General features: G+C 40.1%; 1 protein-coding gene across 1 annotated transcript in view; it reads right to left on the bottom strand.

The window, feature by feature from the left end:
* Positions 1–19,380, bottom strand: part of LOC109034839 (no long nerve cord) — a 235,444-nt gene that overhangs the window by 72,690 nt on the left and 143,374 nt on the right. The window contains 1 exon segment of the mRNA XM_019048214.2: positions 9,577–9,633. Coding sequence (XP_018903759.2) covers positions 9,577–9,633 — 57 coding nt within the window.

The following is a 19,380-nucleotide window of genomic DNA, read 5'->3' as shown; positions in this document are numbered from 1 at the left end:
GAGTGTTGGAAGTAACCTCACTTAATGATGATTGTTGAATGAAAACAGCTGATAAAAAGACAGCAAACAGTAAAGTAAGATGCGTAGCAACAAAACTTTTCCGAAAAACAAAAAACAAAAAACCCCCACTTCCCCTCATCCAATTTATGAGTTTTTAGGGATTTAAAAATCGGGGACGAACCCCAGAAAATAATTTATAGTTTTCCCGAAGCATTGAGAACAACACCTTTCAAATGAACCAACGCCCCTCGCAATTAGTACAGTGGTTGATTCACAATTTCATTCTATTTTTCAAATTAGATATAAGATAATACAGGGTGAGCAGACACTGGGCTCTATCTCTGATAATGTTGAGTTAAATTCTAGGATTAACACATGGTAATCCTAGGATTTAGTCTAAACAGGAGATAGGTTCCCTCTGCTGCGCCACCCTCTCACCTGTTCCATATATGAACTAGATAAAGAAATATCCGAGTGGAGAAGTAATATTTTTTCCTCTTCTGTTTATTCATGAATTTTACAAAAACATTAATACGAAACCTTAAAGTTTAGAGTTTTCTCCACACCTTCGTTCGGTTGGTGTTTATAAGTATTACCTAGCAGTTATAAGATGAGAAAATTTCCAATTTTTTTTCAAAAATGAAAGACAAACTAATGTCTGTTGGTATTCATAGGAGAGATTATACACGGGGAAATTTCTGAAATTGAAAATTGAACATTTAGATGACTCTTGACAGAAAAATTGCTCGGGAAAATTTTGGAAAGGTAATCATACATACAAAAGATTACACTCAAATTTTTCAATCTTTAATTTCGGAAATTTTCACCGTTGTATGGGGTGATTACATTGCACGACTCTTCTCAAAAGTCTGGGAAAATCGTTTGCTGGTCTTCAATTTTGAAAATTTACCCGGTCCCCCGCTCAATTTTTTAATGTTGGTTACTGTATCGTCACAGCACGTAAAGAGGGCTATCATTTTATACAGTAAAACATCCAACACCCGTAAATTAACTCCGATTTTTCTGTCCCAATTTTACTAGACTGATAACGATTATCCATCACCCCTGATAGGTATGCAACCCGTAACAAATAACCAGTCGCTAGTGACCTCACTCCATGGTTGTAAAATCAGACATCCTAAAATAATCCAGATTTTCCCCCAAATTTTTCAACAATACCCCTCAATTAATCACGATTTTCCTGCTCAGTCTGACAACGCGGGTGACGTCACACCATGATTGCAAAATCATCCTAAAATAATCAACATTTTTCTGCACAATTTTACAACACTGGTACCGATAGGTAGGCAACCCGCAACAATTAACCAGACGCTAATGACGTCACACCGATTCCCCCTGTCTGCTGACGTAGGTGGCCCCCATATATGGCAGGTGTTGGCATATCCCTATTATCTTACTGCTTCTGCCGATTATACAATCTCATTTTAATGTTTGGGCCGGGAATCCTACCTCTCACCCCATAATGATTAACATTATGGGGCCCGTTTTTATGGAAGAGTATACAGTCCGCCGACTTGGTGAGGCTATTGAAACGTGGATATCCTCCAGGCCTTCGATAACCCTGGAGAATACTTATAAGGTGGATATAACCTCTTCAAGGAGGGGACTGTATTCATGATACAATATTGGCCGACAGAGGGGGAGAGTAGTCTATCCCTGGTATTGATGGGAATATATAAAAAAAATATATAAATGAGGAGTCGATGAAGAAATACCCGAGTTATCACTTAGTATAGTGGTGCACAATGGACCACCAGACAAGGTCCAAATTTAAGTATTCTAATACATGCTTCTTAAGCAGAATTTCTCGTAGAACACGATTCGCGCGACGAAAACTAATGAAACAAACTCCAAACGAAGATATTTACGTTTTTATTTCACATTGGTTACGAAGAAGTTGAACTGCCCGCTGACAAGAAACTCAAAGCTATACGTGAGTCAAATCGAGCACTGCAACGGTTTCAGCAGGCTTCTCAAACGAGCAATGTTCATTTCCCACCGTGTTTTGTTCAAACTATAAGCAATTTGCTATAGCTAAGCCAAAGCGTCAAGATTGAGGTTGCCAGATTTTTATATCGCAGAGACTGTCATGATAACGTCCAGCGCGCGATATGAATCACGTAGAGCACTGAGTTTTCATGAGCGGGTGGTTTAAATTCACAGATCAAGAATCATTAATTTTCTTCGAAAGGAGTTGATTTTGGTAATTTTCGTTGTGCGCATTGTGTTTTACGTGAAATTTTGGTTAAGAAACATGTATCAGAATGTTGAAATTCGTACCTTGTTTAGTGGTCCGATTGACTCTTCTCCTGCTTGGTCTTGTCCCTACAAAATTATAAAACAAAAAAGAGCCTCAACTTTAAGGTAACTTGTCATAGCTCAATATATGAGCATTCTTGCCGAATATGTAGAAAGCAGGAATTTTTTTATTTTTCATATTCCTTATAGCCTTGTAATTCTTTTAATTTGTAAAAATTGTAATCAGTACCTTATTTAATTCTAAGTAACTTGAAGATTAAAAAACTGAAAAGCAAGATGTTTATTTTTTCTCTGACTCAAGGATGGAGAGATTGTCGCATTTTTTACGAAGACATGAGCAGGGCAGTGGCAAGGAATTTTTGCAGGGTTGTGGTGCTGTAATTCTAGTGTAAAATTTCGTGAAAAACCAAAGCGTTAATTGAAAATCTCAAAAAAGCATTGTTAAGCGGAGAAAAAGCCAATGAAACTTCGACCAATCAGAAGCCGACAGTCCAGTTGACGCAACAATGCGTTCAGTTGACGTAGGAACTTAGTTTCCTCCGTATACTTTCAGAAAATGAACGGAAAACTGATGAGTGGCACTGACCTATATTGAACACGCTAATGCAGTCTGGCGGTTTAACCTTGAATCACTCTGTATTGTATCTGGCTGCTCTCGGCACTACCGTGCTAAGTAAAAACGCTGTATAAGAATTCGAATGTTGCCACATTTTTCCTTTAAAAATTTTTTTTGTTAAACAAGTTATGAACAGTTTTCCTTGAGATTTTTAGACTTTTTAGATCAAATTACGGACAAAATCCCGAGGGGATAAAATCGCAGGAGAAACACCCCCAAAATTCTTGAAAATTCGTGATTTTTCGAAGAAATTTTGGCAGCGGCTGAGGGCTTATACGGCGCTCTGACTTAGAACGGTAGTATGACGCGGGTGAACTAGTGCTGTGGAGATTTTTCTTGTTCGGTGGTGGTTTTTCGGGACCCAGGAGAAGTGGGTCGGTGCTTTATTGTTCCCGGTTTCCGCTCATGCTCCGGTTTGCAAAATCTGCACACTTCCTCGTGGTTGCGGAAAGATAATAGGGATGAGGGATTAGCTCCCTGACCGTGTGCATCGCGACTGTCGTCAATAAGGTCAGAGAAAATATGCTCTGACGAGCCCGCATTCGCTCTTCAAATGTTATCAACGGGTGAGCCATACGTTTCACCGAGATCTGAAACGGAGCTGAGCTCCCACTCTGTTCGTGGGTTTAAAACAGTTTTAAGTTTTTGACTTAATCAAAAAAAAAGTTTTATGAAGACAATTCATAGGTATTTATAAGTTTCATTTTCAAATGCTGCGATTTGTGTACGCGAACGGTGACACGAGATAGTGATATGCAGTTTCATAACATAATAAAATAACAACTTAATTTGGGGAAATGGCTGCGACTTTCGGCACTCGTCTCGCCTCGGTCTCGCAATTACAGCGAATCGACGGCCCATTTTTATTTTATTTTTTTCCGGTTGGAAACGAAATTGCTAAAATTTTGAAACGTTCCAGGTTTTTGTTCATCCTTTGTTGTTGTTTTGTTCTGCAGCATTTTTCCCCAAATTAAGTTGTTATTTTACCATGTGAATTTTGGCTGATTAAGTTGTTTTTCATTTTAATAACATACAAGATGCATGCTTTTCCCGAACGAGGGAACGTAACTCTATTCCGTAGTTGCATTATTAAAATTCAGTTTTTAACGCAGGAACACCTGTGCAACATTATTTCCCAAAGTTCCTCTGATTTTTGTACGTGATCAGATGAAAAATTAGTGAAATTTTCAGTCAGAAGTGCCTCAGGTTCTCCTGGTAAGAATGCAATGTGCGAGAGAAATTTGCGAACGTTGAAATGTAGTTACGTCCAGGGTCGGACTGGCTCGCATCTGAGGGCGTAGACCCTTGGCTGGTTAAAGGGGCGTAATGTGATATTTCCTGGTAGATCATTCCGGGCATTCCCTACGTGGAGAGGGGTTCAGAAAATTTTGGCAAATCAGCACAAGTTTACGCTATTTTCAGGTTCAAAGTTCAAGGTTCAAGTTCACGGAGTAAAAATTGCAAAATTGAACGTGAAGCACAGCATTGAGAGCTCACGCTTCGCGTCATCGCGCCTTCAATTTTTCAGATGCAGCACGGACGTCCATCAAGTACGAATTGTTGTATCTCTGCGCCGTCGTAAACACGCATCCTTTCCCTTCCTCTTTTTCCATATTGTGTTTGTTTCCGTTTGTCTCATTCGTAATGGTGCTTCAAACACTACGTGAGTAATACAACCGAAGGTAGGAGAGATGTCTTCAGGCCATTTTTAAACTTTTCTCCCGAATCAGAGCGACGCTTCATTGACAGCATGAAGCAGAGCATTGAGAGCTCACGGTTCGCGTCGTCGCGCCTTCAATTTTTCAGATGCAGCACGGACGTCCATCAAGTACGAATAGTTGTATCTCTGCGCCGTCAATAACGCGCATCCTTTACCTCGCCTCATTTCCATATTGTGTTTGTTTGCGTTTGTCTTACTTGTAATGTTGCTTCAAACTAGAGCAGAGCATTGCGAGTTCACGACTCACGGCATCGCGTCTTACATTTTTCATATGCAATGTGGACATCCATCTTGCGCGAATAGTTGTATCGCGTTTACATTTTAGATGTCTCTTATTTTTGAATTTCGGGATAAATTAGGGTTAAGTTTGCCCGAGCTATGCTATGGTATGTCCAAAATCAATAGTCATTTGAAAAGGAGGAAATATGTTAAAAGGTCTCTTAAGAGGTCTATAAAGGATGCGTATGTTATGTCTAAAAATCGAACCGACCATCGCTTCTAAGGGAGTTACACATAGCGAATGAAGGAGGGGGATGATAAAGCTCCTGTATGTCAAGAAGAAGGTGAAAATTTCACAGAAAATTGTTTACGCTTCAGAAAGTAGTTCTTGGACTTCTGTTCACCACTATCATGCGTTAAAGCACCTTTCTTTACTCCTAACTCTCCCTTCTTCCGTTCATTTAAGAAATTTTTCTCACATATTCTCGGTCGTAATTTTTTTTCTTCTTCTTATTTTGCCATCTGTAAGAGGGGCGCGTTTTCGGCGCGCAAAGGGGGCGTATCTGCCAATGGCAGATTGGCCTTATGGCCAGTCCGAGCCAGGTTACGTCTCTTCCTAGGGGGAGAAACGAATCGTGAGGAATCTAAAAAATTCTAAAAATGAAGCTGAGGATGGGACAAAAAAAGGTCCCTAAACAGCTGCCGTTATGACGGACTAAATACCACTCATAGCAGAAACTCAGCGAGGTAAAGATTTTCCCTTTACACCCCTGAGTTCATATTCCCTTGATCAAGGACACTTTAAATACATTGTCAGGGAAAATTTGGCAACGCACGAATGTATATTTGACTTTTCTTCTTTAGTGCGTCAGTCGGCTCGTATGGTCGTCAAAAGCTGAGATAGGTGACGATTTATCCTCACAGTTTCCCTCCTAACCCTTCAATGGTTCAGCCGCACAGTGGTGAGTGTTAAAAGTCTGTCAGAAAGGATGTGGAAACCTCAAAATCGTAAATCTACGTTATATGAATGCTAAGGAGTTACTTGTTTCTTGGCAATGATTTTCTTCTCTTTTGTAAAAATTTACTCTTCAGAATCACCCCTTTATTTTAGTCCAAGATACATCCAAATTTGCAATTTGAATAAAAAACTAAGAGGAACGAACGCTCTTTGAACGTCTCGCAGTCCACCCCCCCCCCCCAAACGTCTCCTGCATAATTGCCAGATAGTGCTGAAAAAACAGCATTTCTCCCTCTTAAACACGTGTTAAATATATACATTGATGGAATATCGGCACTTTTCCCTATTTAAATACTTGGTAAATACCACAATTTAACTGCGCGATCTGGCTACTTTGGTCTTGCACTTCAGGCGTTATGCGTTACTCTTATGATTTTATACAGGGTGATCTTGGTTTAAACGGCCAGACTGCAGGAGCGAGCTCTATGGCTCAAAATACGATTTCGAAGTAAATCGTTTTTCCTGAATGTTTGGCAACGGTTGTAAACCAAATTTCATGAAAATATGTATTTCCCTATACTATTATGCCCTGGATTCATAAATGATCCAAAAAAAAAATCGTAATCTCAATTTAAAGAGGGGGTTTGGAGGTCTTTCGGCTCCTGCGGTCTGGTCGTTAAACTCTGGATCACCCTTTATTATAAAATAAGATGAGATTTATGGGTCAAAATACGATTTCGAAGTAAATCGTTTTTCCTGAATTTTCGGCAACGGTTGTAAACCAAATTTCATGAAAATATTTACTTCCCTATACTATTATGCCCTGAATTCATGAATGATCTAAAAAAAAAAATCGAAATCTCAATTTAAAGAGGGGGTTTGGGGGTGTTTCGGCTCCTGTGGTCTGGTCGTTTAACCCTGGATCACCCTGTATTATAAAATAAGATAAGATATCATAACCGACCTTCCCAACGGTCCGTTATCCACTGTACGTCGACCATTTCCCGGCCAAAAAACTCACCCCTGGAGCCCGCGGAAAATTCCGCCCGGTGTTTACCCTCGAATTACCGCGCCTCCCCGCGAGTGGCCCGCGACCCCTCCGGCCGCTTAATTTTCGAGAGCGGAAAACGCTCCGGGGGGAGAGAAAAACACCCCCGGCCTCAAAGGGCCCAGGCCCGGAGGGGGCAGGCTAAAAGGACGAGCGATGAATATAAAAGCTATTTAAAAAACCCGGTCCTCCCCGGCTAAGTATAGACGCAAGAGCATTATGACAAGCTTAAGCAGTTTATAAAAAGTTGCAGGTACTACAATATTTATAGAGTTATCTGAGCAAGGTTGCGGGGGTCGCGCTGAGGGGTGGATGGTCCACGAGAGGGGGTGACGCTGGGTGGAGGGGGGTTACAACGGGGGGGGGGGGGAGTGGGGCTTGTCGCTTGAAATCCCGGACGTTCCGTGGCGCGTATCTTGGCAATGCATTTGGTGCTCATTACTTATGCATTCCGCTGAAGCACTGGGCTCAATACCGTCAACTGATAAATAATTCACTCATTTTTGATGCCATTGTACCCCTCCCCCCTCTCCCCGCCCTTCATCCCCCTTCGGTCCCCGGGCATGATCCAGGTACTCGTATCACCTCTCTTTAACGGCTGCTTCTGAATTATGACGGAGGGGCTGCCGAGTTACTTTTTAGCTTTTGTCGGCTGTCAGTCCCACCACCATTACGGGCGCTCGCGCAGATTTCTTTTTAATTTCTTCTCCCGCGCTCGCCAAGAACCGCGTATCTCGACAGGGCTTTTAGTGGGGATGCGCGGTTTGGTTTGGGGTTCTCTTTCGCCCGCTCGTTTTTCCCCGGGAAATATAATTAACGCCTTATCTCGGCCGAGAGGACGTTTCGCGTGGATCTGGTCGCTCGTCGATATTGATTTTTATTTCTGACACCGAGATCTTTCAAACTCGGGAGAATGACGCTGGGAGGCAGTAATGGAGTGAGGAAATATTGTTACGGGAATTTATTCAACGGAGTCTTTCTAGCGGCGAGGCATTAATAATCGATTATCGATAGTTCCCCATTTAAAGCTGTGGTGGAGAATCGATTATCAAGGTGTTCGTTGCAAACACCCTGTTTATCGATCCTTTTCCATAGGTTTAAATGAGAGTTAAATCGATGTATCGCAAAGCAAGCCGCGCCACTGAGTCTTTCGTATTCGTCATTTTGCAAAAAAGAAAAAAATAAGTAAATTGTTGTTCCCTACTGCAAAAAAATAAAAGAAGTAAATTGTAGTTCCTTACTGCAAAAAAAGAAAAAAAAGTAAATTGTAGTTCCTTACTGCAAAAAAAGAAAAAAAGTAAATTGTAGTTCCTTACTGCAAAAAAGAAAGAAAAAGAGAATAAGTAAATCGTAGTTCCTTACTGCAAAAAAAAGAAGAAAAAATTTGTCGCTGAGCCGACAACATCCCTCGAGCATCCAACGCCGGGGCCTCATGCATGGAGACAATTATGTATCGTTGATTGTTGAAAAGTTGCCAGTGGAAGTCGGAAAAAAGACGTCGTACATCATTTGAGTTCGCCCCGAGTTATTTTGTACTCCGCGGAGCTTCTTAATCCCGTTTTGGCTTACAGGTTTCTCTCATTACAGTATCATGCTTGGTTGGATGATTTTCTCGTCCCGCCCCCTCCACCTTTCCACCCCCTTGACCCCCCTCCTCTCAACCCCCTCGAAATCTTTTCTTCGGTGGAGGCTGAGGGAACTTCCCTCTTCCTTATATCCGTTCGTTTCCGTCTTTCAGTCAGTAGAAGAACGTCGTAAGTGCAATTAGACTCCAGGACCATTTGCGTTCTTTTTAAAGCTAGTCGTTCATCTTCGGATGCTTACGAGTGCTTTTCATCGCTTGGCTGATAAAGGGGCGTAACTCCCTCCTCAGATGAGCCCGGGAAAGCGTCGAGTTAAATAGACGACAGGGCTCATCGTAAAAATGCAGTTACGCTTTTATGTAAGAAGGGCGAGGTTTGATACGTCGACGGTTGAGAGTAGTGCTGAAAAGCGCTAGGCTAGTATATTTGTTGCCTCATAAGCCCTCGAATTTATTTTTGGCGTGTGGTTTGTGATGCTCAAGGAAAGGCGGGTTTCGATTTTTTGGGCTTCTAACCTTAACTCTAAATCGTCAAGTCTGATCTTAAAAAAGCCAAGTCGATCTCTGAGCGAATGAGTAAGGAAAAAAGCGTTTGTGTGGTACACATGCATAATTAAGAATAATAAAATAATGTTAAAAATTATCTAATAGTTTTTTGTGCAATAACACCATTGTAATATTTATTTATTTACTTACTGTAAGTAAGGTTTTGTCAGGGAATAATAATTAAACAATCAGATTTTAAAGGTACTGATATTAAAACTCGATTTTTTAGCTACCATTCACCGACAATCCCTTGTTTAAAGTAAACAAATAAATAAAAATAATCTACTTGCGTTTTGTGGCTTATAAAATGGCAATATTCCCGGGTTGAAAATGAGTTTTAAAAGTCAATGTTTGCTAGAAGTTTGCTTTAGAATAATTTCTATTAAAAATCAACAATGACTGGGCTTATTATAAAAAAAAAAATATTCAATGTGTGGTCTGTTTTCAAATTAGTCTGCAATCAGCGAACGGCCTCTGTTTTGAAGCAAAAAAAATTTTCCAATAAAAAAAAAAAAAAAAAAAAAAAAAAAAAAAAAAAAAAAATTCACGATTAAAATACAGCCGAGCTCATCAATCAATTAAACCTTAGAAAGTAGAGTAGTCATACCTGATCATCACTGTCCGTGTAGGAGCTTGTGGAGTTATTGGCATTAGACCACGGCACCTGGAACAAATGAGTTTATTTTTGAAGATACAGGATTAAGAAAAGATTAGTTGTAAGCGTGTTCTCCGTTTAAATCCATTAAAAATATCGATTTTAGGTCGATCGTTTTACGTGCATTTAAATGGAGAAAAAACAGTGTTGCCAACTTCCGAGAATCGATTCTGCAATGGTAGAGCTAGACAATTTCAGAAGTAAGCTCATCGAGTATTTTCACATGGAGCGATGCAAGTTTCTCGTGCGAAATCTCAATCGATGAAAGAAATAAAAAGAAGAACGAGAAAATAAAACGGGTAAAATTGACAAGAAGATCCAGTTTATGCAAAGAGAAACCAAGTTTTTTGGCAAACAAGGGGTAGGTTCGTTATTTGCTTAGGAGAATTAAATAAGAATCAATATCAGTCAGTTCCTTTTTCTAAATTGATCTCACCAATGAGAAACGTGATAGGAAAGTCACTGTATTTGGTTTCTTTTTCTGAATGGATTCGGCCCTTTCAAAATTTAGAAGAGGGGATTGTAGATACTAAAAATTATAGGAAATTTATGATTGTTGCTGCAAACTGGATTTCTGGGTCAGAAATAAACAAATAAAACTCTTGCAGTTATTCGAATTAAAATTCCTGAAATGCAAACTTTTTCATGAAAGAATAAAGTGGAATTTATACAACAAGTACACCACTTATTTTGCGAAGAACTTGGTTCCTCTCTCATAAACTCGATTCAAATGTGACGACTAAGGAGATAAGAAGAACAAAAAATTAGGACGACTTTGAAACTTAAAACACGATGAAATTTAATTTAAAATTTTTCTACGCGGAAGGTCTCCACCGCCACCGTAAAGTTTCCTTGGCATAACCTAGGAGCATTTGTAATTTTTTTAAGAACGAAAATATAAGACGCAAATCGGTCGAGGGGGGGGGGGGGTTGTCCCGCGAGGAACCTATGCGCAACAAAGTGGGTTCATCGGGGAACACGAAGAAGAAAGTTGTCACGTAGCGTCCCGTATAATTTTATGTGCGAACTTTTAGTGCAGGGTTATATTGTCGCCCCTGTGACATAAGGACGTATCTCAATTTCCTGTTGAACCCTGTTTTACATATGAATCCATGATTTCTGGGGCTCATCCCGAAATCGAGGCACGCCCTTTCGTCCGAGGAGCGACGATATACGCTAAACGCTCTCCCAAAGTTTTCGACTGGAAAACATTCCCTGCGGGACAGTTCCGGATCCGCGAAAAGGGAAGAAAAATGAGAGAGAGAGAGAAAAAAAAAATAAAAAAAAAACAAGAGGAAAATCTCGGTTCCCGGTCGCCCACTTTCCTCTGGACGGTAAGTTTACATAAGCACGGGGAGGCGATAAGTCAAGCCGTAGAATGCTCGGATTTCGGCGGAGAAGTGGAGAGGAAAATTGAATTAGGGCGCATTATGATCGGGTTGATGTTATTCCGGTCTCCGCACGTTTTACGAAGGTAAATTTATGCATTCGGATTCTGGAGAGGTGGAAGAGCCAGGTGTGATCTGATTTTGTCATCTTCAGTTCCTGATAGCACGCTGAAAAAGAGATTTGTTTTGGGAACGTGTTATTTTCATCTTTGAGAGACAATTTTTTTAAACGAAAAAAAACATTTGCACAATTACAACAATGGGCAACAAAGCAAGAAAACACAAATGACACTAAATCGTTTTGGCTAGGAGCATTCTTCAGTTGGATAAAATACAATAAAAATTTAAAGATTTAATAAAAACTTGGTGGCTAGTTGTATCTTTCCAAAACGAGCCTCGTTTGTCTTTTGTATCGTTTTGGATAGGTGCAACCATGTACTAAATAAATGAGTTTATTGATTAATGCATTAAATTATTTAAATTTTTAAATTTGTATTGTATTTTATCCACCTGAAGGAGGCAGGGATGCCTCCAGCCGCTGCGTTTTGGTGTCATTTGTGTTTTATAGCCTTGTCGCCCGCTGTTGTAATTGTTTAAGGGCTGCGTAGCATCCAACATCTTACTAAAAAAATTAAACTTGTGTGAGCAATTTTAGAAAACAACTAGGGCATTCTCAGTTCTAAAACACCTGTTTTTAATTTTAATAAAAGTTTTTTTTTTCTTCTTGGCTGTGACAGTAGCATTCAATCAAATATAATCAAACTATATATAAGGTGCCGTCCGATCCTCTTGTTCTACAGTTGCAGGGTATTTTCCATGTCATTTTTGGTGACAATTCATTAATTTTCCTCGGTTTATCAAACAAACATACACGACAAAAACTTGAACATCGCAACGTACCAAAATATCCTTTTTTCCTTTATGATTGATTTGTCCTTTTCTCTCCTCTTTTGGACTTATTTTTACCCTCTCTCTGTATCAATATCTCTCTCTTAAGATGTATTTACTTCATTCCGTTAAGGCTTCTCAAATAAATGGATGTATTCACCAACTAACCGTACCTTTTGAGCATGGATATGACTCTTGCTTATTGGCCATATAATTAGGTTGTGTCTTATATAACATCACAAATAAGGCACGAGTATTATCATGAATAAAGTACATCTCAACAAAAATGCTGGGAGACCAAACTATCTTATCGGCAGCTCCAACCAATTATATTACCGATTGACAGCTTATTTGAACGGTCAAAACAATAAATTAGTGTGGTACGCATGCAGCGCTCTATGATTCGCCTTCAAAATGTCGTGATGCAAAAATCATCCTCTGTGTCGCAATGGTCGCATCCTGCAATGGAACCTAACTATCCTGTGACTCAAAAGAGGAAGAGTTCCTTCAGCTATGACCTGAAAGTGTCAATCCTTGAAAATGCGGTTCCAGTGCAATTGGGCGATGATTGCGCACATCTGAGTTTTTATGAGCCGCAAAATCGTTTTATAATGATCTCTGCGCTCTTTCTTAAAAATAGGTCGTCAGTGGAATTGAGCTTGTTTTTAGAGCAAGGTCACGAGATTGTTGTTGTCCCCCAACAAAAGGGTAGGGAGGGGCGGGATAGAAAGTCCACGGAAATGGGGCAATCGCAGAATTTTGCATTAGCTGATGGATTTTTTTGTTGTTGTTGCTTTTTTTTCAACGTAAAATTGCCATAAAATCACTAGCGTATCGCCCGATGGCCTGAAAACTCACGTTTCACGGCACAATTTGTGCAAATCAAAGAAAAACACTGCCGTGCTATGGGAAAACGCCGTCAGAGCATTCGGACTTATCAGAAATTCTTTGGAAAAAAAATTATCATTGTGGAAATGGAATATTTTAATTTATTTTAAGTGAAAATTTCAGATTCTTTAGATTAAGCCTCGAATGAGATTACAGAAATATTGTATTATTTCATAGAAGAAATTTTTTCACAAATTTTCAATAAAATAATTCATGTTACACCAAATAAAAATTGGCATTGTTCGAGAGCTCATACGACATTCTTCTTCAGAACAGTAAAACATGACGTTTTTGGTTGCTCAGGCAGTCAAATTTCGAACACTCACAAACTTAAATTGCATTGCTGCACAGAACTACAAACAGGTAAACGGCATAACTACTTCGTTAATGACCTCCTCTCTTATTTGGAAAAATATAGACAAGACGAGGGAATTCTCCAAACTCCTCTTCGTTTGAAGATTCATTTTTGAAAATATTTGTCAAAAAATTGGCTTCTTCCGTATCGAGAAAATAAAATAGGACCTACAATTCAACGCAGCCAAGAAGATAGAGCTTTTAAGTCTACTAATGAACTATAATTTGACTGTTACTTTTTTGATGCGATCGAAGACAAATTGGAGGTGTTTCTATCAAACGGAACTATGTGCATTATGACGTGAGCCCTGTTATGCGTGTATTCTTATGGGTCTCAGGGCTCATGTCTTAATGCACATAGTTCTGTTTAATAGAAATACGTCCAATTGACGGCGTAAGTCCGCAATCGCGTATCTTGTTCAGGGTTTCCGAAAATCTTCGCTCCTATTTCATTTTTTTCAAAGGAGAACTTACAGACATCATTTCTTGAACTTTTCGTAAGGCAAGTTTCGCACAGAGAAGAAACAAGCAGGAAGCTCCAACGCATTCGCGTCGGAAAGCGGCTCTGGCGACGGTAGGTAGTTGTTACGCGTTTACGGTTTCCTTGGTAACCTTTGTTTGCTATCAGCTGATGTCGAGTAGTATGACTAGGAAGCTCCAACCACGGCATTCTTCGAAAAAAGCGCGAAAACTTATAGATTTGAATTTTCAAATTTTAAACGTAAAGTACATTTTTTCCAGTGCGAGATTAAAGCACAGACCCGTTTTGAATTATTGACAGTATCACCATGATTCCAAAAATACACTACACAACATAGCATTCGCTCACAGGAAAAAGATATCAATTAAAATAAAATCAGTCCCCCCTAAACAGCAGAAAATGGCGCCGATTCCCATCAACCAACACGCGGTCTCTCCAATGTAACATGGTCCGTTGATACTCCCCAGCTGGGACCGTCCGGAATAGCAGCTCTAGTGCAAGCACCAGAGCCGCTAAAATCACGGGAATTTTGAAGAATTTTCGTTGTGTAGTCTTCCATTTAAAAAATAAGGTACGACGGGAAGTCTGTCACGTCGCAGACCGAGTTGCGTGGATGCGGACTTGCGACGTCGAAGTCTCTTTCCAGATCCTTCGTAAAGGGTGTTCTGGATGAAGTTCGTAGGCCTCACTTGACAACTTTTAAATTCATAATTTAGATGAGTAAAATCCTGAAATAAATATCATGGGGAAACGGACAACGGGACATAAAGTGAATTGGATGTATTTCTATCAAACGGAACTATGTGCATTGAGACATGAGCCCTCAGACCCATAAGAATATGTGCATAACAGGGCTCGCGTCATAATGCACATAGTTCCGTTTGATAGAAATACGTCCAATTTTGAAGGGTCTTCTGCCGTCTATATGAAACCAACGAAGTTGATTACGAGAAAATCAGACCCCTAGCGTAGCCGTTTCGATCCAAAAGTGGTCAATACTTTTTCAGAGCTTCCAATAAATGTCCGGACTTCCCACCGTGATTGGCGCCAGGGGTGAGGAGGACCAGGCTTTTTTCTAGTGACATTCGTTCAGTGGCCAGGAGTAAATGATCGATTATCGATGATTTCCCATTTGAGGCTATGGTGAAGAATCTATTTTCAAGGTGTTCGTTGCGATTACTCTTTCTATCGATCCTTTTTAATAAGTTTAAAAGGCATGAATCGATATATCGAAAAGGGGCGAGGGTGGGCGCTCTCAAGGGCTCGCCCAATTATTTTTAAAAATAATTTCCTCCCGGACGCGAGTCTATCGGGGTCAAAATTGTGACCACGCGTTTTCAGTCTCGAGACGACGACTCTTTTGGCCGGAGCTAAGGAGCACCAGGGGGGCACGCAGTCTTGGAGGGGGGCGGGGGGCTCCAGGCCGAGAGGAGGTTGAGAGGGAGAGGGGGGTGCATTAGTTAATTGAACGCTCTCTTTAAGACCACTTCTCCGGGTTGTAGATAAACACTCAAACGCAATAATGCACCCACATCTAACACGGCTCTTTATTGTATGTCCTCCAATTTACTCCGCTTTTAGAGTTCAGACCGCTCCGCGCTATGAGCCACCGTCACTCCGCCCTCGCTCGCGCGAATTGTATTTTTTCGCCCCCCTCCCTCCCCCACCTCTGAAAAAATACTCAAAATGGTACATATTCCGGCTTTCTGACTCCTCAAATTTTAAATTTTGTCACGGTGAAGCGCATAAAGTCCCCTGAGAATGATCTTACCTGATAATATAAAATCATACTACTGCCGCACAGTGGATCGAGTCAATAGGAGAGGTCGGACATACTCTAGAAACTTTAAGAGCTTATTACTCCAGTTTTAAAACATTTCAAGGTTCCGAAAGTGGTTCCATTAGTTTTTTCGTGAAATTTTCTTCCAGGAGCACCCCTTATAATTCAAAATGTGACGAATTAAACATCAAAATTTGCAGTTTTAGTCACAAGGTTCATATCCGACCTCTTTGATTGATTCGATCCACTGTGTGCCGTGCCAAGGGAAAACGCCGTATGAACATTCGAAACTTGCCTTTTGCCCTGAATAAAACGTGTATTTTGGAGAAAAATCATGCGTATTCTTCCTTGAACCTTTCAGACGGTTTCGAAAATATTGCGAACAAAATTGTCTGAAAAAATTAAAGACAAATATTGACTATTTTCCTAGTAAATTAAGTTTTTGTTGAAGGAAATATGGCCACGTCTGAGGGCTCATACGGCATTTTCCCTTAGCACGGTAGAATAGTAACGTGTGTCCCAAAACGCCTGAGGCGCGAGGCGCTTAGGACCGCAAATCGGTTAGAGAAGAGAGCGTAGCTCCTTAGTTCCTATGATTTTTCGATTAACGACAGGTGACAATTTCTATATGTGCCTGCATTGCCTTCACCTTCAGAATGCACGACGTAGGTTGGGTTTGCTACTATAGATTTTGCAACAAGAACTATTATTTTTGAGTAGTTTTTGAACATAAGTTGTTCAATGAACAGTTTTTAAATATTTTGACGGTGAGTCTGTAAGAACGCGTAAATCAGTTTTGGTTCAACATCTCTACACGTCGTTTATTGTTTAAAAGGAAAACAAATCAACATCATGTTATGACATTTTCACGAATATTCCTCCTCAAACAGAGAAGAAAATCTTAATTGAAGTCTTCGAGAGATATAATTGAATACGTTTCCATTAGACAATTTTGTACGCCAGAAAGTCTGCAACGACATACGAGGCACTCAATTCTGCAGTTTTACCGTCGATATATGATATAACAGTCACTCAATAGAGATACGGGGTTTCACGAATGATGCAGAAATGATATTACCTTTGCCGGCGCAAAACGCGCACTGGCGCCTACAAACCTCACAGGGATACTTCACGCTTTGCAAAAAACGCGCACTGGCGCCTACAAACCTAACAGGGATACTTCACGCATTGCGCAATGCGTGAAGTATCCCTGTTAGGTTTGTAGGCGTCAGTGCGCGTCTCGCGCTGCGCTGGTCGGCCGCCTGCCGCAAAAATGATATTGCCTTGTTGTAGCATTTAGTTCAACTGATTTTCACAATAAGTTCATTGACAAAATAACTAACTTTTTCCGCTTTTGTGTAATTTGAACCTTTAAAGGCATCAAGGGAACATTATTTTTTAATACTGAGAGAAAACCATAATGCTTAAGACTCAAGTAGATCTCTTGCTACTTCATCGGCAGCAGAAAAAAGGACGATAAAAAACGCTAACATTGATCTCTATATTCCGAGAGCCACCCTCGTTCTATGCGTAGCTCACTGGCTTAAGAGTTAAGTCGGGGTTTAAATAAGTTAATGCCCATCATTGCGTCAAGAAAGTGATGACGGTAATAATGATCCTGCTTAAAGCGAGACCGCGGAAAGCGTGCATTGTTGCCAGGCTGAGTAAAATTCGTTTATTTTTATGCAAGCAGTGGAGTGAGTATTTTCACTTAGCCTGGCAATGGTAAAATCTTCATGAAACTTTCTCTGATATCCTAATCAGGAAAAATGAATTAATAGATAAATATATAAGTATATAGATTAATTGATATAATCAATCAAAAGATCAACAACTGGATAAATATATAGATATATCAATGGATACTTAAATAGGGGAAAGCAAATACGACCTACTATAAGTTCTCTTTTTGAACTTTATTCATAAAGATACATTTTTTTATTCGTGGTTGAGGGCCAATTTAACCGTAAAGCATTTCCTGTCATCCGATACCCCGTAACAAAAGATGGACTTTAATAATATTCTATCTGTATTTATGCGCGATTATATGGGCACTTATTTTAACAAATTCTAAGGCGACCAAAAATATTTTGAACGCGAAAAAGGCACGTTTTCAAAGTTGCAAAATTTTCGCTTGTAAACTGTTTTTCACCCATAAAACTGTTCAGCGTTTCTGACAGTAAATTTTACTGATTTTTTTTTTTTTGGTTGGATTGAACGCAAAAATCAATAGAATTTTGGACAGAATTCGTACGAGTATTGTATTGTGAAACCTTGGAATGGTGGCACGTTCCTGCGTAGAGGGAACCAACGAACTGGACTACATTTTTCAATTAGGAACTACAATTTCTGGCTCTTTTGTAAAAACACTTACGTCCATTGAGAAATTAATGGTGCGTACGTCGTTTCTGAATAATCAGCAGACTTTAGAAATTGCACGAACATAGCATTGAAACCTAGGAATGGTGGTTACTACAAGTTCTGGCTCATCTGTAAAAACCCTTACGTTCATTGAGAATCTAATGGTGCGTACGTCGTTTCTGAACCAAGTTAGAAATTATAGTTCCTAATTGCTAAATGTAGTCCAATTTTGATCCATTAAGGTCAATTTGGCAGCAATGGGCGCGACCATGACCGAGGATTTTTGCTGTCATTTTTTGTGACCGTTCCGGAGCATTTTTCAAACGGTGAAGACGTTAGTTGGACGTTCTTCTGCCGAACGGAACTTTGTGCATTATGACGAGAACCCTTTTGTGCATAGATTCTTATGGATCTCAGGGCTCATGTCTCAATGCACATAGTTCCATTTGGCAGAAATACGTTCAGTTTAAAGGCCCGCGCCGAAGGGAACCGTTCCGAGTGAAAATATCAGTAGGGGAGGGTCCGCAGAGAGGGAGGGGGTTAATAATGGACTAACGTCCCCGAGAAAACACAGGGCTAATGGCAGTCGTCCGGGCAGACCACATGGCACGAAAATTTAACCCCCTCACTATATTTATTTGTCATTTCGGCCCTCCAGCCAAGACGGAATGTAACTCGCGTTTTTATCAGGGGGTTTTAACCAGGCGCTGGTCTCGAGTGGTTTTTTTCTTCGTTTTTTCTCTCCCCCTCTTTGCGGGCCTCAGGCTTTGGAGGAGACGTGTGGGGTTGCTACCCTCCTCCTGCATCAGTCAGGTTCAAAAATACTGAGCTGATTATAACAGACTGAAGCGCTGTTTGAACGATAAAAATGAATCCATTAAAAGGGGACATTGATGTGACTGTTTAAAATTGCCCATAGAAATTTAGAGAAAAAACCCTTCTTATTTATCCACATATTTTGAGAATAGACACAGGAAAAAAGAGCACGGGATTGTTGGATGATATGAAAATATTCAATTAATTGTGGAAAGTACCCTGATAAATTAGGTACCAACCCAAACTTTGCGGCACTAAGTATTAAACCCCAACTTGAATCGCATGGTACTACCGCAATTAATCGGAAATGTCAATATCATTAAACAAATTGGGGAAGTACCACAACTTTAGGGGAGAACCACCAATACTTTTTTTCGCGGAGTATCAAATACACAATACATCTTTGGATAATCTGTATGTGATTCATGTTGATCAAAAAAAGAGAAAAAAAGAAGCGCCTCTAAATTTTGATGGTCAATACTCAACGGTCAACACTCAACAGTGGCATCAATGCTTGGTTTGATTTTGATCCGCCTTTGACTATCAAAATGGATCATCAATGTGATTGTTGAGCGTTGCCGATCAAAATTAAGAGACGCCTCTACTTATCACTCAACATAAATCTCAAAGAACATTAGAGGTCATTAATTCGATACTATGATCGCGGTAATGTTGATCAAAAAGTAAAGGCGCCTCTTAATTTTGATCGGCCACACTCAACAAGTCACTCCATTAGCGTAAGGGCATATCTCAATCTCCACGCGAGCCCTATTTTACATATACATCCAGGTATTCCAGGG

The sequence above is a fragment of the Bemisia tabaci genome, chromosome 6 (assembly GCF_918797505.1).
Source record: "Bemisia tabaci chromosome 6, PGI_BMITA_v3".
NCBI classification, from domain to species: domain Eukaryota; kingdom Metazoa; phylum Arthropoda; class Insecta; order Hemiptera; family Aleyrodidae; genus Bemisia; species Bemisia tabaci.
The sequence above is the reverse complement of the archived record's forward strand: the minus strand, read 5'-3'. Positions and strand labels throughout refer to the sequence as shown.